The following is a 26,787-nucleotide window of genomic DNA, read 5'->3' on the forward strand; positions in this document are numbered from 1 at the left end:
CTAGTTTTTCTAAACTTGCATGCCTGACATTGATTTGTTACTTTTCTTTTTTGTTAAAGTGTTCAGAGCAAAAATTTTCTCTTAATTTCTTCTTTTGCTGCAACCCAAAGATTGTTTTTTTTAGTTTTCTTTAATGAAATTTTATTTAATGAAATTATCTCTTCTTTCTATGATTTATTCTTTGATACACTTGTCTTCAGGATTGTATTGTCTCCATTCTTAAAATGCCTTTTATTGATTAAAATTTTTATTGTGTTGTGATCAGCAAATTGTATTTTTGTTTTTATGCATTATTTATGAGTTTTTAATGCCATAGAATGTTGTCAGTTTTTCTTTCTTTTCCTTTTTTTGAGGGAGAAGGCAATGAAATCAGGGCTAAGTGACTTACCCAAGGTCACACAGTATACTTTTAAACATTTTTTTTCCATCAAATCCTATTTCCACCAAGTTCCTAATATAGAATCACAATTCAATCTTTCAAAAGTTACAATGCTTATGGCAATTCAGTTTTAAAATGGACAGCAAGCTAAATTCAAGCTTACCAAAGCATAAACATACTAACAAAATTCTAACCAATCCGTCAGTGCAACGGATGATTAAATACTGAGAAAACAGAGAGCCTTTTAAAATTACCATCCAGCTTATTTCACATAGCATTTTACTATTAAAGGTAAACCCTGGACTTCTTTAGCACAGTAAATTAGTAAATAGGTTGCATTTCTTTAATCTGTAATGTTTTTTAAATATTTATGCTTAAATCCTGTAATAATACAATACATTAACATTTCCAAACACTATTCCCTACTAAACCAAATTATCAGTTTCAACTTGTTTTTTAATTGGGCGGTAGAGGGAAAAAATTATGGGTGGGTGGGGGAACTATTAAAATACATTCCATACCAATAAACTATTCTTCCCAATCAACATCTTTATAATGCTGCATAAATGCATTCCCTCTGGGTGCCACTTGGACCCAGACTTCATCTTCTGAGAAGGAGCTGGAACTCCCTGATTCTGAGTCGAGTTCACTGAGTCCTTCTAAGACCCAGTCGGCACTGGATTCACTGCGAACATCATCTTCCTCTCTGATGAAACTCCGTCCTGGCTCAAGGCAGGAGGGGTAGACCCGAGCAGAGAGGCAGATGAAGCCCGAGTCATACTGCAGAAGTCCCAGCATAGTCCCTATGTTGACCCAGCGGTCATCACGGGGTTCATATTCATGGACCGTGACCCTGTTCTTCTTCCACTGCGGGGTGGTGGAGGTGATGAGCAGTAACTTCTGCCCATGCCGGACAATCTGGTAGTTGTGGGTATCTGCATCCAGGGGAATGTTGCTGATGCGCCTCCACTCTCCCCAGGCTGGGTTGTAGACCTTCATGACCGGAATGTCACAGATGCAGTAGATCTCCTCGTTGAAGACACAAGCCTCCTGGAAGTCGCTGCGCTTGAGGGAGGCGCAGTTCAGCCACTGGTTGCGGCTGGGGTCATAGCAGGGCATCCGTTTGTTATTGACGGCGTACAGGTAGTCATGAACCATGATGAATTCAAAGGAATAGAAGGAATGTGGCACCGGGGCCACCAAAACCCACTGGTTCCTCTGGATACTGTAGCATTCCACTTCCTTCAATTTCACTCTTGTCACTGGGTCTCGGCCTCCCAAGATGTAAATGTAGGCATTGAGGTAGGCTAAGTCCATGCCCTCTCGGCACATCAGGCGGTCAGCCAGCTGTTACCAACTGTTCTGGGCCGGATTATAGACCCAGAGCTGCTTCTTGGGCTGGGCAGCCAGGTAGATGTCATTGTCTGGGGACACACAGACTGCTGAGGAAGTGATGGTCTTATTGGGAACAAGACTGGTCAAAGGCGATGGCATGGTGTAGATGTCTCCCGAGTAAGGGTCGTAGCAAAAGAAGGGGTCCTTGGGCTGTCCGAAAAAGATGACCATCTCTTTAGCCATCATGCCTATTCTGCGGCTGCTGGGTTCTCGGCCACAGGGCAGGTGGCGCTGCTTAGGGGCTGGCAGGGCGGGCTGTGGAGTCTTGACCATCGCATCACCATAGCGGGTGCGCAGCGCTGCCTCGATGAGCCCTGGGCAGTAGCGCTTGACTAAGGGTTTGGCACGCAGCCCTTCCAGGTAGGCCCGGTCGCCGTCTCCGAAGTGCAGCCAGCGCACGCAGTGCAGCACGTCGGGGGCGCTAGGGCCGCGCTCCAAGGGGGCAGCCTCCAGCCACTGCACAGCCACGGTGCACACGATGTGCTAGCTGTCCACGTCCAGGCTGTCCAGGCGCAGCACTTCCTGCAGCTGGGCCAGGCTCAGCTCTGCCAGGGACTCCTCACCCCCAGAGCGAGGCGCCCCACTGAGCTGGGAGAAATTGCGGGCCACAAAGGCCAAGGCCTAGGCGCGCAGCTGCGGGTGGTCGAATGCATTGGCGAACTTGAGGATGGAGGCACAGTTGGCCACGTCTAGGTGGCGGGTGAGGAAGGCAGCGCAGGCCTCGCGCACATACTCGAGCGGCAGCATGTCCGCCGCAGCGTAGAGCCGCTGCACGTTGGTCTCGCTCACCAACAAGCGACCTGTGTAGCAGTAGTCCAGCAGCAGCGCCAATGACTCAGCGTCCATGTCGTGCATGGTCACACGTGGTTGCTGGCTCTCGAACAGTCCTCCAGTGAACATGCTCTTAAAGTAGGGGCACATGGCCGCCAGCACGTTGCGATTGCATACGAAGAGCTGGCAGGCGCCAGGCCCCCCGCCGGGAGCAGCCACCTCGATGGTTACATCGCACAGCAGCCTGGCATCGTAAAAGGACTTGAGCTGGGCCAGCAGGGCTGGGGCGTGGGCCGCGTCTTCCAGCTCCTCGGGTCCCGAGAAGAAGGAAGAGACTGAGGGTCCGGCCATCTTCCTGGGCCTCCTTCCCCCGCGGGGGCTGGGCAGGCGGCGGGGGCGCCGAGGCTCCTCCCGGGACTGCGTGGTGGCTGTGGAGGAGGCGCGGACGTCGGGCCGGAGCTGGTGCTAGGGCTGGGACAGAATAATGGGGGTTGTCTCATTGCCCCGAAGCGGGCCGGCACCACCGCGCTGGGCTGGCTGCAGCGCCCGCTCGAGTCCTGCCTCTGGCTCGGTGCCTTCGCTGAGCCGCCCTAGCCTGAAGCGCAGGTTTCTCCAGAAATGAGGTTTTTAATGAAAAATATAAATTAAAAAATTTATTCATTAATTCCATAAAAATGACAAACCCATTATAATGCACATAAATGACATATTATTATTGAAAATAATTATGTTTTCCAAAACAAAAATATTGGTGAGAAAAGTGGCATTATTTACATCACAAATATAAATTGCAAATTGCTTTGGTACAATCTACACATATCAACACAATTCTTCCAGGATAAACCATGAGATCCAAAAAACTTATTCAATGCCTCAAATATTTCAACATCACTTGTGTTTGTTGCCAAGCATTCACATAACATATCTTCTTCAATGATTAGTTGGTACTGATATTGGAAGAATACAATCAGAACAGCAGGTCTGACCATGTTTGTAGATTCATCCATTTGTAAGGGAAAAGTGCAATTCTGCAGTTGAGATTTAACTCAGTTTTTACCTTTGTAGCTAAATCTTTATTTCACAAATTGTGTAGCATCTGGCAAACTTCACTGTATATTCATGAGATTATGAGAGCAAAAAAGGTGAATAACATCTTGATATTATTACAAAAATAAATTTGACTTTATGGATGTCCTAAAATGTCATAGGAGATGCCACAGGTCTTTGGACTGGTGCACACTTGGATAATCAATGGATCAGATGATATCTGAGGTCTCTGCCAAACTTAATTTCTATCTCTTTCAGCTGATAAGAGTTGACAAGACAATGTTCAGGATCCCTTCCTGCTATCCAGGGGTAATAGGAGATCCCACTGGCTAAGACTGGGTTTACAAAGGATCTTTCTCCTGACATGGAAGTTGTGTTGATGGGTTTGGCCAACAGTACGCATAGAAGCATGAAGAAATAAAAAGTGATCTAAGAGTTACAGAAAAGCTGCCAAGGCAGTTTCTTTGCAACTGAAGCAAAGCCATATTTGGTCCTCTTTAAAGAGGGGCAGGACCAGCTGCATTCTAGGAAGATATTTCAGAGCCACTGCAGGAAGGAGTCTGTGAAGAATCCCTTTCTCTTGTGCCCTGATAACTATGGGTGCTGCATTGTTTGGGACCTCTTTCACTGACTGCTCTCTTCCAGAAAGGAAACTGCAGGCATGTTGCTGCATTGCTCAGGACTAGAGATTACAGAGCTTAAACTCTCTTATTCAAACCTTATTCAAGTTTTTTGACTTAAAAGGAAAATGTTTCATTTTAGGCCAAATGTTTCCTTCCTTCCCCCACCCCCCTTCTTGGAACAAGAACAAAACAACTCAGATGAAGAAAATGGAGGACACTCTGTGGTATTATCTGAAGGGACCAGGCTCCCAACTGGATCCAACCAAGTACTTTGTTCCAGTGTCATTTAGATAGAAACATTTCAAATCACTGCCACAGAGCTGCTCAGGGGACAGCTTGTAACGAGAACAGGTCCTGAATAGCTCTGAGGGCTACTGCTGAACCTGACAGCTTTTGTGTCAAACCCAACCACTCATTTTTTTTTTTAGCTATATTGTTTGTTTGTTTGTTTTCAGCTAGGTTAGCCCAACTAGACTCAGCACAAGGAGCATAAAGGGGAGGGGAAGGAAAATAGAGTGTGGTAGGAAGGGAGGTATTTTTGTGCATAAATGAATAGGATGCAAATTATATGCAAAATAACTGCATAATAGTATCAACTGCCAATGGATTTGGGAGTAAAACTAAAGCTGATTGTACTGGAACAGTATTTGTGAAGAAAATTGGAGAGGACTTTACTTTGAGGCTTCAGCTGGTTTAGGAAATAGAGCAGGGCCCTTCTTATTCATTGATTGATTCTTTCATTTATTCATGCATTCATACAATCAACAAACATTTATCAAGCTCTTTCTGTGTGCTGAACACTGAGCTAGGGTTGAGAGATACTAAGTTTAGATAAGACGTAGTCCATGCCGCTATGGAACATAAGGTATAACAGAGGTGGTTATTTGAAGTCAATGAACATTATTCAAGGCCTATTATATGCAAGATAGTATGCTAAGTATTGGGGAGACAGAGGAATAACATGGAACAGTCAAGGAGTTTATATACTACTGGTTAACTGTCAAACTGTCATTCCTTCAAAATGTGATAATTTTGTTCCACTATTCTCTAGATTGAACCAATGCCAGGACAAACTGAGAAGAATTTATTCCATTACATTGCCCTTGAAGAATTACAGAATCACAGAATGTGAGAATTGAAAGAGAACTCAGTGGTCATATAGTCTAACCCATATGAATGAAAAGAATTCAATGGTCATACAGTTCAACAAAAGGAGTTCTCCCTATAATGTCTCTGACAAGTAGTTGTCCAATCCTTACACAAAGATTTCCAAGGAGGGAGAACCCAGCTACTTATCTTCAAACAAAAAAGAGTGCAGGAAGAAAAGGAGAAGTGTCTTTTCATATTTTTTCTTTGGGGCCAAGCTTGGTCAGTTTAATTTTTCAGCATTGAAAGTTTCTGTTTGGTTGTTGTAGTTCTTTCCACTTCCATTTTCAGAGTCATCATTTTGTTTTATTTTCCTGGCTCTGCTTACTTCACTTAATATCATTGATTGTCTTTTTCATTTTTCTCTGCATTTATCATGTTGATAGTTTGTCTAGTCTTTTCTAGACTAAATACTGCTGGTTTCCTCAACCAATACTCAAATGACATGAACTCAAGCCTCTTTACCATCTTGGCTGCCCTCCTCTGTACAATCTTCCAGTTTAACAATGTACTTCTTAAATTATTGTGTTTAAAGGTCTGATAAGGGCAGGGGGCAATGGCACTATCATCTTCCTATTCCTGAAAGCTGTGCCTCTCAATTCAGCCCAAGATGGCATTATTATTTTTGGTAGTTACACACATCACTGATTCATATTGACCTTTCAGTGCACTAAACCCTCAGATATTTTTCAGAATAATTATGTGACCACACAGCTCTAATCTTATAATTCTGAAGTTGATTTTTGTACTCAAACATAAAACTTTACATTTATCCCTTTTGAATCTCATTAAATTCAGGTCCATGTTTTAGTCTGTTGAGTTCTTTTTATATCCTGGCAATATTTGCTTAGTATGTTAGTTTATCCCTCCCAGATTGGTATAATCTATAAAATCAAAAAATAAAATTGAGTGTGCTATCTATGTCTTTATCCAAGTAATTGATAAAAATTTTAAATGGCACAGGACCAAGATCCCTGGGAATACTCCATTGAAGATTCCATAGTGTGTTGACAGGGAACCATTAAAAAGTATTTCTAACCAGTTCTTTATTTAATTATGTTGTTATCTAATCTATATCTCAACATCTTTTCAACAAGAATAGTATAAGAAAATTTATCAAAACATTTATTAAGATCTAGGTAAACAATATCTACATGTCTACACATCCACAAATGATATTCCCCAAACTTTTTTTAGGGGCAGTTTGGTGTCACAGTGGAGAGTGCCAGGCCTAGAGTCAGGAAGACTTGAGTTCAAATGTGACCTCAGATACTAACTGTGTGATCCTAGACAAGTCACTTAACCCTATTTCCCTCAGTTTCTTCATCTGTGAAATGAGCTGGAAAAGGAAATGGCAACCACGCTAGTATCTTTGCCAAAACAACCCTATATAGGTTCAGGAGGAGTCAGACACAATTGAAAATGTGCTAATAGTTTAGCAATACTGCAGGGAAAAAAGGAAATGAGATTAGTCTATCATGACCTAGGCAGTTAAAAAAATACATTTTCTTGATACTTTTTGTTTTTATATCACTTACATTTCTTAGTGGGTTTTAACCCCCATTCCTACTGCCTGGAGCTATCCCTTAATGATAAATGAGTAACAAAAACCAAACCAAACCAAAACAACCAAGAAAGAAACAAGTTCCAAAAAACTAGCATATCCAAGAGTCTTCCATTCTATTACACATCCAAAGTCCCCACTTCTGGGAAGAAACAGAGAAGTGTCTTTTACTTCTTTTCTTTGGTGCAAAGCTTTGTCAATACAGTTTTGGAGCATATAGTTTTTGTTTCCTTGGCATAATTCTTTCAATTACATTGTTGTAGCCATTGTTTACATTGTTCTTCTGTTTCAGCTTGCTTCACTTTGAATGACTTTAAGTATTTCCTTTCATCTCTGCATTCATCATGTTCATGGGTTCTTCCAGCACAGTAATATTCTAACATTTGTGTACCACAATTTGTATAGCCATTCCCTAATCAATGAAGATCGACTTTGTTTCCAGTTCTTTATTACCACAAAAAAAAGTGCTGCTACAAATATTTGGATGTAGGTCTTCCTTTTCGTTATAGACCTCCTTGCTACACATACCTAGGAATTGAATTTCTGTGTTGAAAGGTGTAGATAGTTTAGTCATTTTCTTGGCATAATTTCAAATTGTTTTCCAGAGCAGTTGTACCGAGTCACAGCTCCACCAATAATGCATTATTGTGCTTATTTTCTACAATTCCTCCAACATCGAATGTTCTCATTTTTTGTCACCCTTAGCCTGACCCTTTCTTAATAAAGCCCTGCTAGACATTTCTAAACTCCATTTCCCCTTCTAGATATGAGGCTATATGTTGTAATGGCTAGGATGCTGGACCTGGATTCAGGAGAATGTGGGCTTAAGAACCAATTAGCTGAACCTTCTTTCTGTTGTCAATTATCAATATCCTAGCCTCTCTAAGAAAAGGTCCTATTTCTTTGTTGATCCTAATTTTTCTTCCAAAATAGCAAACAAACACAATCAACCCTTATTGTTGTGTAAATTTCCACATTAGTCTTGGTTCCTGTTGCCATCTGGTGTTGCATGGAGGTCTGTGTTTGAAGAGGGCCCTACCATATTTCTCAGGGGTGATCTCTGAATGACCTGTTACACTGTATTACTTGTCTTTGCTTCCATTTTCTGTATATTTATTTTAAAAATCTAAGTTGTTTGGTGATTCTGCTTTCATACACATTGGTTCATTCAGACAAATCCCATTTTCCCTCTTCTCATTAGAATTGAGTCATCATTAAATTCTTATTCTGATGCTTCATTATAGCATATAGGTAATATTGGGTTCTAGAAGTTTAGACATCGGGTTTTTAATGCCAGTGGAATGTAAGCTCTGGAAGGATATACCATGCCAGAAAAAACTGACTGTTTTTACAGGACCAACCTAGCTAATTAGAGATGCATATCACCAGTAAGCTAAGCTAAGCTAAGCTAAATGAAATCCTCCCTCCCTCCTTCTCTCTCTCTCTCTCTCTCTCTCTCTCTCTCTCTCTCTCTCTCTCTCACTCTCTCTCTCTCCCTTCCTTCCTTCCTTCCTTCCTTCCTCCCTTTCTTTCTTTCTTTCTTTCTTTCTTTCTTTCTTTCTTTCTTTCTTTCTTTCTTTCTTTCTTTCTTTCTTTCTTTCTTTCTTTCTTTCTTTCTTTCTTTCTTTCTTTCTTTCTTCCTTTCTGTCAGGGCAACCCATAACAATGAAAAACACAAAATGACCCTGAATCGTATGAGGTATCTTTCTTCTTCCGTTGTGAGGGCAGCAGAGTGGTGCAAATGGGGGCTGAGGCTGCTAAGAATGTAGACCATAAACAATATCAATTTGACTGTTGATGCTCTAAAATGTGAGATCCTTGTTCAATCTGGTGGATTTATTTCTGAAAGAGCTGAATCACATCAATTTTGACATTCCTGCTTATAAATGAAGCCAGAAAAAGGAAGTTCCATCCAACTGGAAGAATGGTTCACAGGTATTGCTTGGCAATGCAAAAAAAAAAAAAAAGAGTTATTTTACCATAACCCCAAAGAAAACAAGAAATATTAATTCATAGTGCATTTATCCATTACATATAGTAGTATAAATGAAAAATATTTGCAAAAAGCCCATCATGAAACTTATTTCAAATTATGTACCAATAGCACTTGCTGAAGATGACTTAGAGAAATTCTACTAAAAATTTGATATAACTCACCAGATCAAATCAATATATACTCTGATACTTGATGACTTCAGTGGAAAGGTGGGAAAAATTGAGGATAAGGAGAAATATATGGGAAAGCATAATTCAGGAAGACACAATGAGGTCAAAGATATAGATTATACAGAAGGCTCATACCTTTATAGCATGAGTACTTCCTTGGAGAAAAGGACTGGTAGTTAATGGATATGGTAAGTAGCAAATAACTTAAAAAAATTTAAAGGTCTGTTATTTATATGAGATTCCTGAATTAACTGTCTGTGTCATTTATATGATGTCATTTATAATATCATAATTAGCAAAGAACAAGAAGAAAGACTAGCCTATATATGTAATATAACTGAAACATCTCATTATTGAACTATGAATAATTGATAACTCAAACTGGGGAATGTACAATAAAAATTGCACTGATACTAATTATAAGAATACAAAAGTTTAACAAAATTAATTGCTGCAATGAGGATAACAGAAAAGCCCATAAATCACCTTAGTCAGCTAACATTTGACTTAACTATGAAGTGGAGAGAAATGGTTGCTAAAGACAATACCAGTTTGGAATATAAACTCATTATCCTTATGAAAGAAAATGATAAATCGATGTGAGCATCGTCTTTCATAAAGACAGAAGCAGTGGAGAGTAAAAGCAGTTTAAAGAAAGTTTCTCAGGGTCTCCCACTAAGCAAGGTTATCTCAAAGGAATTTAAGGAATATAAATGGAAGACTACTACCAAAAATGGAAAAGATTTGCAAAAAAAATTTAAAAAATTATTTCTCCACAATTAATAATAGAACCATCACACCTGAACTCTAGTATATGCTTATAGAGAAGGTGGAAATAGAACTAAAAAGAAATAGAACAAAGATGGGAAAAGCAACTATATTGGACCATTTGTATAGAGAGATCATTTCATATGCAGGCAGCATCAACTAGGTCCATATAACTGGACTATGTAGAGGGGAATCATGTGTAAGAAGCCTGGAAAAGTAGGCTGGGGTCAGTATCTAAAAACTTTCAGTGCCAATCAGGAGTTTACATCTTATTCTCAAAGTAAAATGGAGCCATTGGAGTTAAATGGAAGGGGATGGGTGGCATTCAGATTTGCACTTTAGGAAAATCTTTTTGGTGACCCCAAGTAGGATGAATGGGAGTGGAGAGATATTTGAAGCAGGAAAGCTAATTTGTAAATTATTGCAACAATCCAGGAAAGAAATGACAAATGTATGAATTACATCAGTGTCTGAGCAAATAGAGAGATATTGTGGCAATAGAAGCAACAATATTTGGCAAGTGTTTGGATGACATAGAGGTTATGAACTTAGCCTGAAGATGAAAGAAAAACATAATTCATTTAATTTCATCAATACCACAGAGTAAAAAAACTTGTCATAATATTTTTCTATGAAGGAGATATTAGTTTTCTCCCTTGTTCCCCCACACCATAAGTAACTTTCCCTTCTTCCTTCATATCCTTCAAATATTATTTATCTCCTCCTTCCTTTTCATCTTTTACAGGTTGGATATAGAAGGGAGACAGGAATTAAGTTGGTGATTGTGGGGGTTGAGAGGCAGGTAGGATGAGGAAGAATTTGAGGAACAAAAGCGAAGAGCCTTGGATGTTCTTGGATTCCCTTTCTGTTGGCTATAGTAGAACTTTCCATTGGGTCTGACGGGAACATGGGAGCAGTTCTTTATTCAGTCACAGACTGGGTCACAGAAGCACAAAGTCTGAAAGTTCTCATCCTTTTTCTTTTACTGCTGAATGACTTTAATCTGATCACTTAACTTTTCTGTTCCTTATATTCTGTACCATGGGACCACTCTGCTTCCTTAGAATATGGTGAGGCCATATTTTAATGCTTTCATGGAACTATGCCATTGGTGTAGATGTTCCCTTGTATAAATATTCAGAGAACCTGAGTAATGAGGAGAGAAATCACATTAGTTCTGACCAGATAAGAGCAACTAAAAGAGGACAAAGTGATTCTTCTTTCAAAAAGATGACTTTTCTAAAATAGCATGGGAAAATTCCTTTGATATCAGTAGACTTTTCCTTTCAAAGGAAAGAATATTAATGACTAATTTTGTCTTTGCATTCCTAGCACCTAGACCAGTGCTTTGGGCAGGTCTGACCATGTCACTTGCCTGCTCCATAGAATCCAGGGGCTCCCTACCACCTCTAGAATCAAATATATCCTGACATTTACCCCTAGAAGAACAGTGACTGGTGGCAGTTTTTGCTTAAGGAGCTAAAGACAAACTTAGGCAAATTGGGGAAAGGCAGCCTCCATACTCTACAAGAAATCCAGCAGGAAAATTCACCATACCTATGGGTAACTTGATAAGGACCACACAAAGGGGGGAAAAGAAAACTTTAAGGAGCTTGTGAATTACCCTTTTTGCCATATCATGTGTTCAAAACTTGAGTTTACTTTCCTCTGGACTCTATACTGGTGGGAAAGTGTGTCAAAGACTTTTGGGGGCATGTTTTGTGCTAACCCTTTTTCCTAGGCTTGTTTAATATGTATCAGCTTAGTAAAAACCTCTTTTGAAAAGATAACTAGAGCTGGCTGGTTAATTGATATTTAATTGTTATCTAATACAATAGCTAGAGACTGACCAGCTGCTTCTCCTGATTATTGGAAGAAGCACATTAGTGGCAGCTCCTCAGGGTCCCTTAGCCTGCTGAGTGAAGAAGTAGTCAGCTGCTATTTGAGGAGCAGAACTGCCAGTGAGGATTTGAGATAGTGACCCAAGAGTATGAGCTACAATTGTGAACTTCCTATCACTGGAAATGTTTAAGCAGAGGCTAGATGTGGTAAAGGAAGAAGGGGTGGCTTGGTGGATAGAGTGTTGAACCTGGGGTCAGGAAGACCTGAGTTCAAATCCAGCCTCAGATACTTTTATCTGCCTGACCCAGGCAAGTCACTTAACCCTTTGGTTAATGGTAAGCCACTCCAGTATCTTTGTCAAGAAAAAAATCCTATGGACAATGTGGTCCACGGGGTCATGAAGAGTTGGACGCCATTGAACAACAACAAAGTAGGAGGGATTAATACTTCCGATAAGGAATAGCCTAGATAATTTCCACGTTCCTTCCCAACTCTGAGTCTGTGGTTATATGACTCTTCTACTTTAAACCTCCTCATTACAAAGATCACAGTAGAAAGACTCGATTTGAATTGTCAGACTTTCAGATACCACGTTCTCTGTGTGTTTGTCTCTCTTTTTCTGTGTCCTTCTCTCTGTCTCTCACTTTCTCTCTGTCCTTTTCTCTCTCTTCTCCTTTTCCTCTGTTTCTGTCTTTCTTTGTCTTTGTCTCTGTCTTTCTCTGTCTGCCTGCCTCTTTCTTCTCTCCACCTTATTTCCCTTAGTCTTTCATTCACCTGTTCTTCCTACTTTTCTCCCCCCTGCCTCTCCTTTTCTTTCCCTCCTTTTCTCTCTCTCTCTGCTCCAACCCTCTTCTCCAACAACTTTCATTAGATCTTTCTGGATAAAGCTGAGAATAAGTATCTCTTTCTAATATGTGTTGAAAATGAAAGCAAAACCTGCTTTCATATGTACTTGTTGGCCAGAAAGGCAATTCTGCCTCCAAAGAATTTGCATTTACAATTCCAAATATGCACTTTTGCTAAAACCAAAGAATATCTCCTTACTTTCAAGCCAGGTTCTGCTTGACCTCCAGGTCTTAATATTTTCAACAAAGTGTCACTTGACAATTCAACTACATTCAAGGAGAGGAGAAAAGTAAATGTCCTTTAATATAAGTGCCTCCTGAATTGAGACAAAATAATGAGAAGATTTAACCTGGAGCATAATCTATTTCATTATATCTTTTTTTTTTTTTTTTAACTCCGCAGTGAAGCTGACATTCTCATTTCCAGATTTTTGCCTTGGCTCTGATGACAGTGGCCCAAATAGCCACAATAGAGACATACTTTACATAGAGGGATGATTAAAGGACTTCTTTTCTGACAAGGGAGAGATCAAGGCCTCCCAGGAGGTGTGTGTAGTGGGGAGGGGGGAGAGGGGAGAGTTAAGAACACTGAGTTGTTTTCTTTCTTTTTTCTCTCCAGCTGGAAGGGAATCTTATCCCAGCCCAAATTTCCCACATCTGATGAATCCTGCGAGTAATTTCCCATTAAGCTGACTCTTCTCTTTGGAACCTTAGTAAAAGGAATCGACAGAAACTCATGTCCTAATGTTCCCTTTCCATCCTTCTCTGTCCAAAGTTGTCAGCTGTGGATGGTGAAGGGACAATCACAGATGTCACTGTCTAGGCAGAATGCCTTAAACAGCAATGAGGATCTCAGTTCATAGGCCAGAGGTGAAAAGACTATTAACATTTGAGGTCTTGGCATTTGGCTTGTTTGTCCATATTCTTCTAACTCTATTTTTTTTTTTTGCCTACATTTTCTGTTAGTTAAAAAAAATATGGCCCTGGATCAACACCTTAGTCAGTAGAATGACTTGTTGAATAATCAGTAAATTTCTGGCTAGTTTTAGATTCTGTTCTGTTCTGTTTTGTTTGCTTTAGGGGGATGGGAAGCTTCAGAACTGTTCTAGGCATTGATTCAGGGAGAGAGCAAGTTTATACCGATTTGTGCCACTTAGACTCATGGAGAAGATGTCTTCTAGCCATGTTGAGATCCTCACACCAAAGAGATTCTTCCTTTTCTCTTCACCTCCAACCCCCACCTCATTCCTCTCTGCTTTAGATTTTGAGACTTTTTGTTTTTGGAATTCCTTTCCTTTGAGCCGTTTTGTATATTCAGTAGCTAGTGAATGAAGAAATGATAATGATATAATTATTAATAATAAATAGAAATATACACTCATACAGTTTTAAGAGTTGCAAAGCACTTTACTTATATCTTATTTTAATTTTACAGCAACCTAGTGAAGTAACTGTTATTATCTCCATTTTGTATATGAGGAAGCTGAGGGTCAAAGAGATTTTACCTTTCCCCAAGTCACACAGTAAGCATATATGGCTAAATTTGAGATGGATGCTTTCCAGAAAGTGAAAATTCCCCCCAAAGGATCTATTATTTGCATATTCCTTTGGGGAGAGGAATGGATCAGGGAGAGGAAGCTCTTGTTGGCAATAGCCGGCCAAGAAAGATACACGTAATGCAAGGATATTTTAAAAAGGGAGGGAAAAGTGCCCCAAAGGGAGCTTAGGATCAGTCTATTGAACTCCTAACTTTTTTCCTATTATCACCCTAAAGATGAGACAGAGAAGAGTAAACTGCAACACATAACAAATAAAGAATTGCATAGGAGAAGGCCTATAAATGATGTCATCAAAAAATAATGATCAGAGGAAAAGATGAGCTGGTCATATGATAGAAGCAAAGGGTAGGACATCTAGAATGTCACCTCAGAATGTATACAATATCAAATATTCTAAAGGAGAGACATGGGGTGGATCCATTATGGCAATCTTACTGGAATATATAGACCAGAGCCACAAAGAATGGGGTGGGCATCAATGGGATGTGATTTATATAATTTTAAGGAGTACCTGCACAACTGACAAAATCATAGCTTTTTCAAAGTACTGAATGACCCTAAGAAGATACCAATTTGACTTTTTGGTCCTAAGACATAAAGATGAACTAAAATATGTAGTAGTTGAGAAAAAAATTCACATGTAACTAATTTTTTAAAAAGTCTTTAGACTGCCTATGCAACACATCCCAGATTCTGGTGGCTATTATCTACTGACCTCCAGAACCTTCTCCCTTCTTCTGCAATGAGTTTGGCACCTGGATCACAGTCTTCCATTCCACCTTAACTCCTACCTTCATACTAGGAGGTTTCAACATATATGTTGATGTTCCTTCAAATACTTCCAAGTTCCTCAACCTACTTAACTCCAATGACTAACTCTTCCAGTCCACCTCAGTTACACACAAGGATAGTCATACCCTTGATCTTGCCATCACCCAATCAATCAATCAATAAACATTTATGAAGTGTTTACCCTATTATGTGCCAGGCACTGTGGTAAGCACTAGGGATACTGTAATGTTAATAAGATTTAAGACCTTCCCTGACCATTAATAGGCCTCATATGAAGCCCACTAAGGAAAACTTGATTAGAGGAGGTTTGTTTTGTAGGAAGGCCCATACCTTTTGCCAATTTTTGTTTGTCACTGGGTCATGAGGGTTGTGATGCCCTCTGGCTCTAAAAAGGGTATATATATTCTGAGGTTAGAATTTTGCTTTGGCGCTCATTCATTGGAAGAGTGATTTGACCAGATAAGACTCTGGGTCTCTGTTAAGTAGTCCCCTGGCTTTGAAAAACCCAGATATTGGTGCTTCTCTCTCTGGTAACTATGTATGTATTGCTTTGGTCAGACAGTTGGATCTGTCTGTTGATCTGTGCTAATTTCTCAGTTAGAAGTCCTGTCTTTATTTCTCTGTATTTTCTCTAAAGTTCAGGGTGCTGACTTTTCCCCTGAGCTAGTGAATGTAATTAGAAAGGATTGTTGATCCCTTAAACCTGTACTAGGAGCCATCCTGGGTATGCCAGTGTTGTTGCCACTACAGATTCAAAAAAGTCAAAAGACAGTCCCCGCCCCCAAGGAGCTTGCAGTCTAATGGTAAGAAACAACATGCAAACAAATATGTAAAAAGCAAGCTGGAAAAATAGGAAATAATTAAAACATGTTCCCTGTTCATAGTTGTGGTAGCTGGAATTATTTTACCAAAATTCTATTCATAATCTCTCAGTATTGTAATTTTTCTTATATCGTAAGACCCTGAACCCATTTTCCTTTGCATCACAACCTTCAATCCCTGCACTTCTGATCACTTTCCCAGGCCATTACTCCTGCTCTGCCTACACTTTCCTCCACTCCTAGTCTCAAACCCTTGGTGAACCAGTGCAATTCTTCCTTGTCATCTACTCTTAAACCCTCTGCCCCCTTGTTTTATCCCCAACCATGCCGTGCCAAACTCGAATCCTGGATTACCCTTGTTGCTGTTCAGTTGTTCAGTTGTGTTCGGTTCTTCATGACCCCAATGATCATGCTGTCCATGGGGTTTTCCTGGCAAAGACACTGGAATGGTTTGCCATTTCTTTCTCTAGCTCATTTTATAGATGAGGAAAACGAGGCAAGTAGGATTAACCGGCTTACCCAGGGTCACATGGTTAGTAAGAGTCTGAGTCCAGATTTGAGCTCAGGAAGATGAGTTTTCCTCATTTTAGTCCCAGCACTCTACCCACTGCACCATCTCGTTGCCAGAATAATGGCTTAAAACTCAATAGAAACGAATCCCTACAAGTGGCACATTAACTTAGAAAACCTCAAATGAACAACATCTATGTTGTATCATATTTTTACTTATTTTATTAAACATTTCTCAATTATATTTTATTCTTATTTATCCCCACTGAAAGTTTTGGGCCAGTGATCCATTCTGGCAGGGAATTGTACTGAATTTAAAAGATGAAATTCAATAGAAATAAGTTTTACACTTGGATTCAAAAAAGTGAATTTAATAAGTACAGAATGGGGAAGATATGGTTGCACAGCAGTAGTTTTAATGAACTGTGAACTTAATTTGACTCAGAACTGTAGTATGACAGTCAAAAAAGCAAATGCCATCTTGAACTTCATTTAGAGAGGTATAGCTTCTAGAAATAAGGAGGTGATAGTCTTCCTGTACTCCAACCTAGACAGACCACATCTATTTGAGTTCTGTTTTGAATGCCATGCTTTGGTCGCCAAAATGGAAATTGTCCAGAGGAGGTCACTCATGATAGCAAAGGACCTTCAATCCTTGTCACCTCAATGTTGAAGGAACTAGGGATATTCACCCTGGAGAGAAGAGGAAACTCAACAAGAATGTGATAGTTGTCTTCTTCAGGTGTCTCAAGAGTGATTATATGGAAGAGAGATTAAGCTTGAGGATTGAATTTTAGAGGATTGAACTAGGAGCAATATGTAGAAATTGCAAAGAGACAAATTTAGACTTGATCCCAGGAAAAAAACAAAATAAAACAAAAAACTTCCTTACAAGTACAACAATTCCAAAGTAAAGTGTGCTGTCTTGAGAGGTGGTGAGTTCCTGCTCATTGGAGGTCTTCATGCAGAAGCTGTATGATGACCACTTGTCAGACATGTTTGTAACAGAGATTTCTTTTGAGTATGGACTAGATAGATGCTGAGGTTCAACGCATTTCTCAAATTCTGTGATTTTGTGACCTCAGTTTCTTCAACTGTAGAACAAGAGGGTTGAACTAATTCTTTAGGATTCCTGCCAAGTCAAAAATTTCAATTCTAGTCTTTTCTTTTTTTTGGAGGGCAATTGGGGTTAAGTGACTTGCCCCAAGTTACATGGCTAGTAAGTGTGTCAAGTGTCTGAGGTGGGATTTGAACTCAGGTCTTCCTGACTCCAGGGCTGGTGCTCTATTCACTGCACCACCTAGCCACCCCATAATTCCAGTCTTTTCAAGTCTGCTTTTCAGAGGGTGCTCTGCTCTAAGATTCAGTTAATCACAAAGTAATTGATGAAGATTTGCAGAGTCTCCTCTGACTTCCTCTACCTCAACTCCCAGTAGCAAATTGGGTTCCCCAGGGAACAACTACCTTAGATTCAAAGCACTCTGTGAGCTTGCAATCCCAAAATTATAGCTCATAAGCAAGCCCCTGCTGATATATACACCTGGAAACTATGTATGCTAGCAAGCTCTTGGAGCTTGTGTGCATTGACTGATAAACTATATTGAAACAATGACTCACTATTTCACCCAGTGTACCAAGGAGTTCACTCATCCAATGACTTGCTGTAGTTCCCTTTCAATAGTCAAAGAAAGTTAAAAGCAAAGACATTTTACTGAAATGGTACAATAAGAAACATAATTTGTTCCTTATAAACTTGAGGCACCCTCTCCTATACATAACAGCAAATGGAGAGCAGACACACAGAGGTCACAAGTAGAGAGGCAATTATAAGGAAAGTAAATCTTGCCATTTATTTCTGCTAGAACTCTTCTGAGCTGAGACCATACATAACTAAGCAGTAAGCCTCCATCAACACATCTCCCAACTAAGACATATTCTGATTATGAGTCTCTACATCTTTTCCGTCTTCTAAAACTCCAAAGTACAAGACGATAAGCAAATGGAATTCTTGACTGAACATTGACAAGTATGGCCTTCTGACCTCACTAGCTCCTGTGGCCTGTGATGTCATTGTGTCATTGTTTGCAGGCACTAGTAACTTTAAGTGCTGACTCCACTGAGATTTCTATTCTGGCCTCATGGTTGCTATCATATTCAGCAGGGTGTGGTTGAGATGCTCATGCATTGGTACATGTGCCTCTAGGTTTCTTGATTCAGGCCAAGATGAATGTATCCTTAAGTAATTTGTCTTCAAACCACTAAATACCTTGCTGTAAATTCTGGCAAGGAAACCATAAGCCAAGGAACAATGTAGCAACAGTATGATTTTCTGGTTAATATACCTTTGTGCACTGGATAAAATAGTTATGACTGTAATTTATATTTTTCTTATATCTTCCTAGAGACAGAAAGTCAGTGCAGCATACAAGGTTCCTAAGGCTTGCTGCTACTGTGCTTTCTGGATGGCTAGCACCAGTTGGTACCATTTTCCTTTGAGTGCATGGAATACTGGTTACACATTGAATATAGACACTTGCTGTCATTTTAGGCCAGTAAAATCTGCTTCTTACTAGTGTGTTTTTTTCTTGATCCAAATATTGTCATTATATACTGACTTGATGGCCATAGAGTGAAATGCATGGGGAGGTACCAGCTGCTCTCTGCTACTGCCCTCTGTGTCCTTAGAGACCTAACAAATATGTTTCCTAAATTTTTACCTCTATAGCTCAGGGAATGGTTATTTTTCTCCCAAACCACAGAACAGGCATGGTGTTCAGGATTCTACCATTTTTTTCACTTCTGAATTTCATCCATTTGTCCAGTTAAATGTAGGCTCAGGAAAAAGTACAGATGCGTAGATGGTAAGATCATTGTCTATGCTAATTGCCAAGTGAATGCCTGGTCCTTCCATAAATGAATTTAGGTCTGACAAGAGTAAAGTCTGAAGAAAATGTACTTTTCCCCACACCCTTAGAGATTTAAATGAGGAAAGCTCACAGAGGGGAAGGGTAGGAACCTGCCTTGAGATCCAAATTATTTCATAATGAACTTTTTTTTTTCCTTCCCTGCAATCTCCCACACCATAAGGTCTCTGCTTCTATCATCATTTCATTCTCCTGGCCATCAGAAAATTGGACTTTGTGCCTGGAACCTCCTTGGGTTCTGTCAGATCCTCTCCCTGGATCCAGGCTTCTACAACACTTCCCACCACTTTGTGATCCTCTCCCCTCCACCCACTTAATCTCTCCATTTATATATCATGTTTTCCCCCATTAGAAAGTAAGCTCTGTGAAGTCAGGTACTATCTTGCTTATTTGTATTTGTATCCCAGCATTGGGTACAATGTCTGACACTTGATAAGTGTTTAATAAATGTTTTATCTGTCTACCTACCTACCTACCTACCTACCTACCTACCTACCTACCTACCTACCTACCGACATACCTACCTGTCTACTTTTTTATCTACTGGCGTATTTCACTGGAAGTTGGACCCAGGGAGATTCAGTGCCTTATCAGTGGGTACTAAGAGACTCTATTCACTAGGGTAGTGTTACTGGCAGTTCCCATTTCCTGACAAATTCCACAATGAACTTCATTGCCTCTTCCTTGACTTGGAATTCTAAAGACTTCCTGGAACACAGCCCTCCCAAGCCCCTTCCTACCCTCTACTCAGCACTACTATTGAAATCTCTAAGGTCACCTACTAGATTGAGTTATCCAATCCAAATGTTTATTCCTGACCCATGCTGGGAAGCCTGACTCTCCTGCTGGAGGAGACAGACATTGGAGGGTAGCTACCCTGCCAACAGATGCCCAGGGGTAAGAGGTATATTATGTGATGTTAGCTAGTGAGTCTTCTCTCAGAGGGGGGCAGACAGGGAATGTCTTTGCACAGCTCAAAGGAATGCTCTGATGAAAAGGGGAGGGGGGGGAGGTGATGAAAAAGTCAGTTTATGCTAATCCAGCTTCTCACCAAGGGGCATTCCTCCAGGGAGTGAGGAGCACTAGTCTGAATCCCTAGTCACGTTACAAAGTGACCTGGACCCCATACCTGACCTGATCTGAGGAGGATGATTTAGCTGTGGTCTCCATGAGAATGTCAAAGAATCATAGATTAAAAATGAAAAGGATCTTTCCTTTCAAACCATCTAGTCCAGAGGTAAGGAACCTGTGGCCTTGAGGCCACATGTGGCCTTCTAGGTCCTAAAGCTCAGCCCTTTGATTGAATCCAATTTCTGTGTAGTTTGGATTCAGTCAAAGGGCTGCACTTCAGGACCTAGAGGGCCATGTTTGGCCTCGAGGTCCCAGGTTCCCTACCCCTCATCTAATTCAACCTCTGTCATTCTAGGAATGAGAAAACTGAGGTCCATAAACATTAAATTATTTGCCCAAGGTTACATTGGTAGGGGATTGCATGGCTAGGATTTGACTCAGGTCCTCTGATTAAATCTCACACTCTTTCTACAATGCTGTGATATCTCTCCAAGGAGGCAGCTTCTAGGGTTAAAAATACAGGATACACAAGTGTCCTGTTAAAACTACAGGATATAGGGTACCAGAAGGTTGCAAGAAGGGATCTGGAGGGTTTTTATCCCCACTTCAAATTCCAAGTAGTGGAAAAGGCTTGGTGGGGATGGGAGTTACCCACATCAGGGGAGTCCATGGGAAACTCTTTTAAACTATAACTCCCAGGAAAGGGTCCCAGCCTTAGGAATTTGGGGGCCTAAGGCATGGGATATTCTTTTTTCTTTTCTTTACTGACCTATAAAAAATGTCTTTGGAAACTCTTTTAATCTAAAATCTCCTGCAGATTCTAACCACCCACACTTTTGTTCATGTAAGCAAAATGCTCCCATATTTTTTACATTTTTTCCTGGAGTTTCTGACCCCAGCAACTCAGCATTCTCCTGCTTTCTGGCCTCAGTGACTTGGAGGTCGTGTTTTGGGAGAGTTCACCTGAGTTCCCAGGAACTTTTTTTGGTGAGAGAAGTAAGAACTGCATAGCACAGAAATTTTATGCTATGGAACTTGTCTTCTGCAATAGATCCAAAAGCATGTGAATGGTGTGTGTGTGTGTGTGTGTGTGGTTCCAAAGGCCAGAGGTTATTGGGTTATTCATTACATTAACAAACATGTAAAGCCTTCTTTTACCTGTGCAGACCTGCCCAGCAATAAGGCAATTGCAGGCAAAATCCAAAAGGTACAGCCATGGCCTTAGTTTTTTAATTCCTTTCAACAAGACACACTTCCTCAGTGGCATCTTGACACAGCCTCTCTTCCTCTCTTCCTCCAACCTACAAACATCCCACTTTCCTCCTTTGTCACTCCTTTGATCTTCACCACCATTTTCCTGCCTATGCGAAGAGACACTACTTGCTATTTCTCTAAAGAAATTGCTAACTCCTGTCTAAGTGTTCTTTACACATGTCATTCTCCTAACTTAGCAAGGCAGAAGGAGAGCAAAGTTCTGTGGTAAGAACATGGGATTTTCTGTCAGATGACCTGGGTTTGAATCTCGGTTATGCCTTTTAATAGCTCAATGACCTTGGATATGTCACTTCTCTTCCTCTGAGCCTAAGTTTCCTTTCCTGCAAAATGAAGATGACCTCTGAGTCCCCTTCTAGATTCCCTGCTAATCCAGGCCTATCAGCCTTTAAGGTCCAGTTAAAAACTCAATACTCTCTGAAGCACTCATAAATGAATTCCATCCTACTCTGACATTTTTTTTGTTCCCTTTTACTTCAATGTAGAAGCCAAAATTTTGTCTTGGAACTCAATTCAATTCAATAAACACTGGACAATCACTATGCCCAGGTTCCTCTGCTAGGCATGTAGCAGGAAAGAGGCAGAAAGGATATAGGCTTTGATGATGATGATGATGATGATAATAAAGTAGCTAATACTTATATAGCATGTACTATGTGTCAGCCACAGTGCTAAGAACTTGATTTCAAATATTATCTCATTTTATCTTCACAACAACCCTGGAAGTTAGGTGCCATTATTATCCCCATTTTATAGATGAGGAAACTAAGGCAGAGTGACTTTCCCAGGGTCACACGTCTAGTAGGTATCTGAAGTCAATTTTGAACTCAAGTCTTCCTGACTCCAAGCTCAGTGCTCTTTCTGCTGTGCTACCAGTGCAAACTTCTTGGGGGTGGGAATACAATTTGTACACTGATAAAGAGCATAAAGGAGAGAGACAGAGACAGACAGACAGACAGAGAGACAGGGGGAGAGAGAGAGAGAGAGAGAGAGGCTTTGAGCTGCGTTCTGTTTCTGGATGTGGATAGCAGTTTCCATCATGAGCCTTTTGGAATTGTCTTAGATCCTTGCTTGCTGAGAAGAGCTAAGTCTATCAAAGTTAGTCATTGCACAGTGAGGCTATTACTATGTACAGTGTTCTCCTGGTTTTGTTCACTTCACTCAATGTCAATTCATTTAAGCCTTTCCAGGTTTTTCTGAAATCCGACATTCATATATCACAACTTGTTCTGTCATTCCCCAATTAATGGGTATCTCCTCAATTTCCAATTCTTGACCACCGCAAAATGAACTGTTATAAATGTTTTTGTACATGTGAGTCCTTTTCCCATTTTTATGATCTCTTTTGGATACAGCCCTAGAAGTGGTATTGCTGGATCAAAGGGTATGTTCAGTTCTATAGCCCTTTGAGTATAGTTCCAAATTGCTCTCCAGAATGGTTGAATCAACTCACAGGAATGTTGCTTTTTGAGCTTCAGTTTCCAGGGAGGCAGATGGTAGAAACATTATGGAATTAGAACTAGGTTTGAAGTCAAGACTTGAGTTCCAATCTAGATTCTGTTACTACCTATAAGGCTTTCGACAAGTCAAAGACTCTCTAAGCCTCAATTCCTTCTTCATTAAACAAGAGGTTTGGACTAGACCAGGGGTTCTTAATCTGGGACCCACAGACCCATTGGAGTCTATGGATAAAATTCAGAGCTTCCATTAACTTGGATAAGGAAAAAAATTATACCTTTTTTTTTTTTACTTTCAGTGTCTTATGTTATCTTATATATTTTATTTTTATTGTATGCATTTAAAATTATTCTTCTTAGAAGAGGCCTATCAATTTCACCAGACTGCCAGAGGGACCCGTGACACAACAAAGATTAAGACCTTTGCACTGGATGAAACTTTATAAAGATGTTCAGCCATTACATGAAGTTATTAACCACTGTGACTACAGGATCTTTATTACCACTTTTGGCTTAAATATACTTTAGGATTATTGCTATGTTGAAAGGTAAGTTGCAGATTACATGGATGCCTATCAATTGGGGAATGGCTGAACATGTTGTGGTATATGATTGTGATGGAATACTACTGTCCTATAAGAACAAGAGCTCAATGATCATAGAAAAACATAGAAAGACTTGCATGAAATAAGGAAGAGTGAAATGAGCAGAACCAAGAGAACACTGAATAATAGCAATATTGTTTTAAGAACAACTTGGAACAAATAAGTCGTTTTGACTATTAAAAAAAACTGAATTAACCATAAAGGAAATATAAAGCAAGATGCTCTCTGCATCTGGGAAAAGAACTGATAAATAGAAGTATGTATAGGATAACTTATATATACATATGCAAATACATATACTTACATATACATATATTTGTGTCTAATAGTAGCCATCTCTAGGGTGGGGGAGGGAAGAAAAAATTTGCATAATTTTATTATATATTTATATAATATATATTTTTATAACTTATATATACACAACTTTTTATGTGTTTAAAAGCAATAGCAATAATAGATTTGCAGTTTCATGAGTAATTATCTTTTTTTATTTTGCTATATTATGAAAATGCTTATTCTGTTCAATACATTAAAAATTAAATTTTTTTTAAAAAGATAAGTTAGGACCAAATGATGGAAGGACTTGAATGCCAGGGTAAGGATGTCATAAGGTAAGCAATGGTGAATCACTGAAGATTTTTGATCAGGGGAATGATGTGATGAGAAGGGACAGAAGAGTAAGTAGCATAATTAAGAGGCCTTTACAATAATTCAAGTATGAAGTGATGAAGGTTGGAATGAGGGTCATGCCATTGGAAATGGAGAGGAAGGTGGGGGAGGTTGCAAATCAATAGTGATTAATTTTGATATTAAAATCATATGATCCTAGGTGCTTCTAAGATCAATAATTAATTAATCTTAGCATTTTACTTTGAGTAGACATTATTTTCTTTCCAAAGACTAGTATCTGAGAGTAGGTTTTCATATGGAGAAAGAAAAGTGGTCAGTCCTGAGAATAGGTCATTGCCCAGGAAGATGAAACCTGAGGTAGGAGATCTGGGAATGGAGGGGGTAACAGTAAGTATACTAGACTGTGCATGAGAACCAGAGGAATTAGGAGAAACATTCTGGCCAGGTGATGGGTCCCAAAAAGGGAAGGGAAGCAAAGAAACTTCTCTTCTTCAAACTATTTTCAGACCTTTGTCCTCTTCTTTCTCCTCCTCCTTTATTTCTTCTTCTTTCTCTATTATCTTCTCTTCCTTTTTTCTTTCTTCTCTTTTTCTCTTCCTTTTACTTTTCCTCCTGCTCCTTCTCTTTCTTCTCTTCTTCCTTTAATTTTTTTAAAATCATTTTTACTTAAAGTGTTGAATTCCAAATTCTGTTTCTCCTTCCTCTCTCCCCTCCCTAAGATGGTAAGTAATTGGATATAGGTTATACATGTGCAATTATGGAAAACATTTCCATGTTAGTAATTTTGTAGAAGAATCAGATAAGAGAAAAAAAAGAAAGACAGAAAGTGAAAAATAGCATGCTTCACTTTGTATTCAGTCAACATAAGTTCTTTCGTCAGAGGCAGACGGCATGTTTCAACATTAGTCCTTTGGGATTACTTGGATCATTGTGTTGTTGGGAATAGCTAAGTTAGTTCACAATTCTCCATCAAACAATATTGCTATTACTGTGTACAACCTTCTTCCTTTTCTTCCTCCTCCTCTTGTTTTTTCTCTTCCTCCATTTCCTCACTTTTCTCTTTCTCTTTTTCTTCCTCCTCTTTCCTTTTCTCTTCCTCTTCCTCTTCTTTCTCCCTTTCCTCTTCTTCTTCCTTTTTCTTGCCTCATTTTCCTCCTCTTTTTCCTCCTTCTTTTCTTCCTCTTCCTCCTCCTTTTTTGTTTTTTTCTCATTCTTTCTCCCCTCCTTTTCTAATTAATAAATAAGGCAGAAGGATAAGCTCAAAGAAAGGAGAAATTCTTTCTTCTTATTATATACATTGCCTAACATTCTTGACAAATTATGGTTGATGCTGATGCTCTGAGAGTATTCCATTTGAATTCCAGTGAGGGACCTTCTAATTTATGTTGGGTACAGACTTCTGGGCATCAGCTATAGAGACTTTCTTGTACTCTAAGGTTTGGTGCAGAATCTGGGAAGATATCAGTCAAAACAACAACAAAAGAATTGAGTAAGAATTCAGTAATTTTTTGTCTACTCTTTGCAAAATAAGAACAGTGGGAACTAGTGAATTATAAAGTTTAGATGAAAACTAGTCCCAGGAGTTTATAATCTAGCGGTGAGATCGGACCCATGGGAAGTCAGTTATTTGTGCTGAGTCAGTCAGTCAATTCCATATTTAAAACCTCGTTTAAAACTTTGAGTACATGTCATGCAACATGTAGGAAAGAACAGCTGCATGATGCTGTAATAAGGGAAGGGCTGAGATGGCTCTAACCCATCCCCTTTTAGAAACCTGCTGCTGTTCAGTCATGTCCTACTCTTCACGATCCCTTTTGGAGTTTTCTTGGCAAAGATACTGTAGTGATTTGCCATTTTTTCCTCCATTTCATTTTACAGATGAAGAAGCTAAAGCAAACAGGGTTTTGGTTGCTTTTTTTTTTTGGAGGGGGGAAGGCAAGGCAAATGGGGTTAAGTGACTTGCCCAAGGTCACACAGCTAGTTAAGTGTCAAATGTCTGAGACCGGATTTGGACTCAGGTTCTCCTGACTCCAGGGCTGGTGCTCTATTCACTGTACCATCTAGCTGCACTCCCCCTCCCCCCATTTTGACAGGGAAATGGGGGCATGTGACTTGTCCAGGGTCATGCAGCTAGTAAATATCTGAGACCATATTTGAAGTCAGGAAGATCCAGGCCTGGTATTCTACCCACTGAGCCATGTAGCTGCCCCTTAGAAACCTGTACCTATCAGAACTGTCTTGCTTAAGTTATCTTTAAAAGCAGTGGGTAGTTTGAAGCTGTTTCCCTGCTACACTTAATGCTTTTGCCTTGAAGTGCTTAATAAACTCCTTTTAATTTTCTCCTCCTGAGTTTGCTTCATTATTAATTTTTTTAGTTTGCTTCATTGCTGAGGGCAAAGCCTGAACAAAGATTTTCTTTTAACAGATCCAATCAAGAAGAGTACCTACACTTCAACCACTTCCCCTGCTTTCTACCCTTTTCTCTCAGAAGGAAAATAACTACTGTCATTTCCTCTAGAAAGACTATGAAGTCCCAATGAATTGCTCTGGCGTTCTACTCTCCATCTTTGTGCCTTTCCAGATCATAATGTATGGTCTGC

The 26,787-nt window shown here is 39.8% G+C and overlaps 1 protein-coding gene and 1 long non-coding RNA gene across 5 annotated transcripts in view; both read right to left on the reverse strand.

Annotated features, from left to right (window-relative positions):
- Positions 1–907: 907 nt before the first annotated feature.
- Positions 908–17,225, reverse strand: LOC138152796 (kelch repeat and BTB domain-containing protein 7-like). Its single transcript, XM_069076869.1, is given in 2 exon segments — positions 908–3,010; positions 17,121–17,225. Coding segments are annotated over 2 exon segments (2,208 nt in total).
- Positions 17,226–24,023: 6,798 nt separating this feature from the next.
- The window catches only part of LOC138152606 (uncharacterized), a 33,091-nt gene continuing 30,327 nt past the window's right edge, over positions 24,024–26,787 (reverse strand). For all 4 annotated transcript variants that reach the window (XR_011166146.1, XR_011166148.1, XR_011166145.1 and 1 more), the window contains one exon: positions 24,024–25,637. This is a non-coding gene — a long non-coding RNA (uncharacterized lncRNA). The remainder of the gene's footprint in view (positions 25,638–26,787) is intronic.

The sequence above is a fragment of the Petaurus breviceps genome, unplaced genomic scaffold (assembly GCF_028583685.1).
Source record: "Petaurus breviceps papuanus isolate PSGF00001 unplaced genomic scaffold, PetGlider_PUasm1.0 90925, whole genome shotgun sequence".
Lineage (NCBI taxonomy): Eukaryota > Metazoa > Chordata > Mammalia > Diprotodontia > Petauridae > Petaurus > Petaurus breviceps.